General features: G+C 56.1%; 1 protein-coding gene across 1 annotated transcript in view; it reads left to right on the top strand.

Moving 5' to 3' along the window:
• Positions 1-2,228, top strand: part of KSR2 (kinase suppressor of ras 2) — a gene marked incomplete at its 5' end in the record, with an annotated part of 14,393 nt that extends 12,165 nt beyond the window's left edge. The window contains 2 exons of the mRNA XM_009703479.1: positions 1,092-1,140; positions 1,857-2,228. Coding sequence (XP_009701781.1) covers positions 1,092-1,140; positions 1,857-2,228 — 421 coding nt within the window. The remainder of the gene's footprint in view (positions 1-1,091; positions 1,141-1,856) is intronic.
• Positions 2,229-4,162: the final 1,934 nt, after the last annotated feature.

Genomic DNA, 4,162 nt, shown 5'->3' with positions numbered 1-4,162 from the left:
TGGGCGGCAGGAGCCGATTGCATCCCCCTGGGCTTTCCGTGCTGCTTGAAATATGAGGGTTGAGTCCTTCGGTACATGCGCTACACGCACCCCTGCCTCCCCTGGGGTTTACAGCTCTTTAGTGGCGATGGCACGGGGTGGGGAGCCCAGGAGCACCGCATCCGAGGGGGTCCTCTGCTCCTCCCTGTCTCTGGGAGGGGATGCTGTTATTTCTGTTGTTGATAATAATCATTTATAATAGGTTTATATTATGCTCGAAACCACTCGAGCTGCTCCAGTTTATCTTCCCCACAGAATTTCCCTAATTCCCTGTTAACCCTTGGGTGTTGGGAGCCCCTGGTCATGGAGCTGGTGCTGGGAGGTGCCGTGTAAGCAGGGAAGGAAAAGAGGAGCTCCTGGCCCTGGGAGCTGGGAAACCAGACAAGTTCGGGTGCTCTTACTGCAGGGAGGCTCTTTGAAACCTCCACTTCTCAAAAATAATTGAAAACAACCCCGTTTTCTTCTCTTCTGGTTGCTAATTAGCTGCGCTGGTCGCTTTGGCTGGTGTTCGTTGGGAAGGTAGCTCTGATCTTAGAACCCACCTAAAAATGCCGTAAGCGCATGGCCCAGCGCTGCCTCGATACGGTCAAAAGCTGTGGGGGTGTACATCTGTCCCTGACCCGGGTCAGCCGGGGGTGTAAATCTGTCCCTTCCCTGGGTTAGCCGGGGTGACACCTCCCGGGACGCGCGGCGCTGGCACATCCTCCGCATCGCGTGCTTTGGGTGGCAGGATGGAGACCTGGTCGTGTGCTCCCCCATCACCAAATCCATCCTGAAACTTCACACGACCAATATTAATTAATGCAATCCTTGATATTGCTCATCCCCGCTCCCGTGTGAGCACCCAGGGCCGTCCTCGGGGCTGGAGGCAGCCAGGGCGTGGGTGGGAAGGGGTTGCTCTCCCAAATTAGCAGCGAGCCTGGTACTTCTCCTCCCCGATCCCGTCAGTCCTGGTGCAGAGCCATGCTGCGGGAAGCCGGACTCGACACCTGTGTGTGCTCCCCACCTAACCGTGTTTTTACCCGCCGGTAATCCCGTAATTCTTTTAACAGCCTGGAAGGAAACCCATTGCTTCAAATTGAAGTGGAGCCCACCTCGGAGGTGAGATGGCTGGGCTTGCTCCTGTGCTTAACGGGCCTTTCTTTTATCTATATCGTGGGGCACATTTCACAGGAATGAAGTAAGTTTAGCATCTGTGCAGTGAAATGGCTGATAATTGAGTTAATGGCCAGACCTTGGTCCTGCCCAGGCATCCGTGTCCCCACCCTGGGAAGAGGGACCCTCGTGGGCTTCATGTCTGCCCTCAAGTTTATAATTCGATGAGATTTTCTGAGACGCATTAAAAATGTGGTGGAAGGGAAGGGGTGGAGGGTGATGGGGACACAGCTATGTCGGGTGCTGTAAATGCGGTAGAAAGCTTGTACGGACCATCAGGGGAAAAGGCAGACCCATCCCGGGGGGTGGGCGTGCAGAGCCGGGGGTGCCGGGGTGGGAGCAGTGGTGTTAGCGGGGCACAGCTTGGCCAGGGCAGGATGAAACACCGCTTTCAGACGAATGAATTAAATGCTCCGGTGTGTCACATTCTTATATTTAACCCTGGGGTAAATAAATGCCTCCCTGCAAAATCTGGGTTCCTGCCAGCCTTGCGTCAAAGGCAACCGCCCGGTTGCCGTTGGAAGGTACCTGCCCGGTTTCCCTGGGGCTGCACAAGCCGTAGGTGGGTTAGCGGGGTTTTGGCCACGTTATTTCCCTTGGCTACAGGGTTCTTTCCCCCCTCCTGTTTTATTGCACTGACCTCTCTTTGCCCCCCCCGGCAGAACGAGGAAGGCACCGAGGAGGCGCAGGAGTCCGAGGACGATTTCGAAGAGATGAACCTCTCGCTCCTCTCCGCACGCAACTTCCCCCGCAAGGCCAGCCAGACCAGCATCTTCCTCCAGGAGTGGGACATCCCCTTCGAGCAGCTGGAGATTGGCGAGCTCATCGGCAAGGGCCGCTTCGGGCAGGTCTTTCACGGGCGCTGGCACGGGGAGGTGGCCATCCGCCTCATCGACATCGAGCGGGACAACGAGGACCAGCTGAAGGCCTTCAAGAGGGAGGTGATGGCGTACCGACAGACCCGGCACGAGAACGTGGTCCTCTTCATGGGCGCCTGCATGAGCCCTCCCCACCTCGCCATCATCACCAGGTAAGCTCCGACATCTCGTGCTCAGCCGGAATCGGTTTTTCTTTCTAAAACACCTTCCCGCAGTCAGATGTTACCAGGGGGCAAGGCTGGCCATGCCCCCCTGCCCGAGCAAAGGGGTGTTCTCCTTCTGCTGAGATTTGTGCTGCAAAGCAGATGGCAAACCCATCTCCGTGGCTCCAGGCAGATTCCTCTCCGGTAGAAGTGGAGCTTGAGACAGGAACGGTTTTGTGTTAACCAGGGCCAGGAATGGTTCGTTTTAACCAGGAGGGGTGGAACCTGGTCGGATCGGCAGCTTCTGTCCTGGGGTGTTTTGTTTTGGTTTGGTTTTTGTTTTTTCCATGGTGCCCTGGTTGGGTCCCTGGGGTCTGGACCCGGCTCGAGCGCTGCCACAGCCTGGAAAAGCCTCTAATTGCATAAAGCGGCTGGTCACGGGCGAGGACGAGGTCTCACAAATCACTCGGTGCTGTGAAAAGGGCTCGGCAGGGTGCAAGCCTTAGGTCCAGCGCTCTGTGGAACAGCCAGAAGGGCAGCAGAGGTGGGAAAACCGGGCGCTTGCGAGGAGGGCTGGTACTCCACAGCTCTGGAGCCCATCCAGGGGGTCTCCTCGCTCCCGAGATGGTGGGAGACCTCACAAGATAAGTCATGGTCTCCTGGAGCATTTCCTTCCTCTCCCAAAGCGGTTGTCTCTGTTACTCCCCAAACTGGGTATGGGACTAATGGGAGCGAGTTTGGGATGGGGCCAGGGGAGGGAGACTGGGGGCTTGAGGAGCTGCTGGGTGGGTGGGTGGTGATGCTCAGGGACACGGCAGCAGGGTGCGGGGATGAGACTGCTGGAGGGGGCTTCTTGCAGCTGGTTGGGGAGCAAGCTGGGATTTGGGGTCTCCCAAACCCTCTCAAACGCTGCCAGAGCTGCCTTGGTCTCGAGGAATTCCCATGTACCTGCTGTCACCCACGTGCCTGGTGGGAAACGCAGCACCGAGCATCCCGGCGTGCGCCTTGCATGGGTGGGCAATCACAAAATCCCCACCGGCCTCGAGGCGAGGAGGCTGCAGATGCTCCTGGAGCAGCTGTTGTCATGTGAAATACATTTATTTCTGACTATTCAGTTATTTCCCTCACCTCTAGACGATATATTCAGCCACGGGGCTTGATGCGGTGCTGCTTTGCATCCCGCCACGGGTTGTCTTCTCTCGGAGAAGTTTCCCCAAGGTGAGGTTGAATTTCCAGCCGTCTCCTGGCAGCGTTTCAAAAAGCCTGTGCTGAAATGGCAACGCTTCCGACAGCCATTAGCGATGAAAGATTGCATCATCCTCTCCTAACATCCCCTTGAAAGCGGCACCTCCCGGTCCCCCGGTCCCAGCTGGGGTGACTCTGCGGGTGCCGGGGTGGGGGCTTTGCTCTGCTCCCCTCCTTGCTCAACAGGAAAAGATTTCAACCCAAATTTGTGGCTTCTCACGCCATTGCTTGCTGCCCGTGCCGGTGGGTTCGTGGACAGCATTTGGCTCGGGCGTTGCATCCTCCGGGGACCAGGTGACTCCCAACGGGGACTGGCTCGCTCCTGCTGGGTACTGGAAAAAAATACTCTTTTTACTTTGGATCAAAACCCAGTCATCTGGGAAAATTCAGCAGTGTTTCAGATCCCCATCTATTAGCTCGCTTCAGACCAAAAGCATTTTGAAAACTGTGCAAGCACACGTATTGATTGATGCGTCAGAGCCCCCCTCCATGCGTGACACCTCCTTGCCCCCTCTACCCAGAGCTTCTCCGTCCCGCTCCGCTCCGCGATCCCTTTGCAGCCCCTGTTTGCTCAGCTTTTCAATCCTATTCAATATCAAAACCCGGGCAATATATGCTGCTTTTTTTTTTTTTTTAAACTGCAAAGTGTTTTCTATTCTAATGCCTCTTTATATAAAACCGTAAAGGTGCCATTTTTGACAG

Source organism: Cariama cristata, unplaced genomic scaffold (assembly GCF_000690535.1).
Source record: "Cariama cristata isolate BGI_N322 unplaced genomic scaffold, ASM69053v1 scaffold17217, whole genome shotgun sequence".
Classification (NCBI taxonomy): Eukaryota; Metazoa; Chordata; class Aves; order Cariamiformes; family Cariamidae; genus Cariama; species Cariama cristata.
Note: the sequence above shows the minus strand (reverse complement) of the source record. Positions and strands in the feature narration are given on the sequence as shown.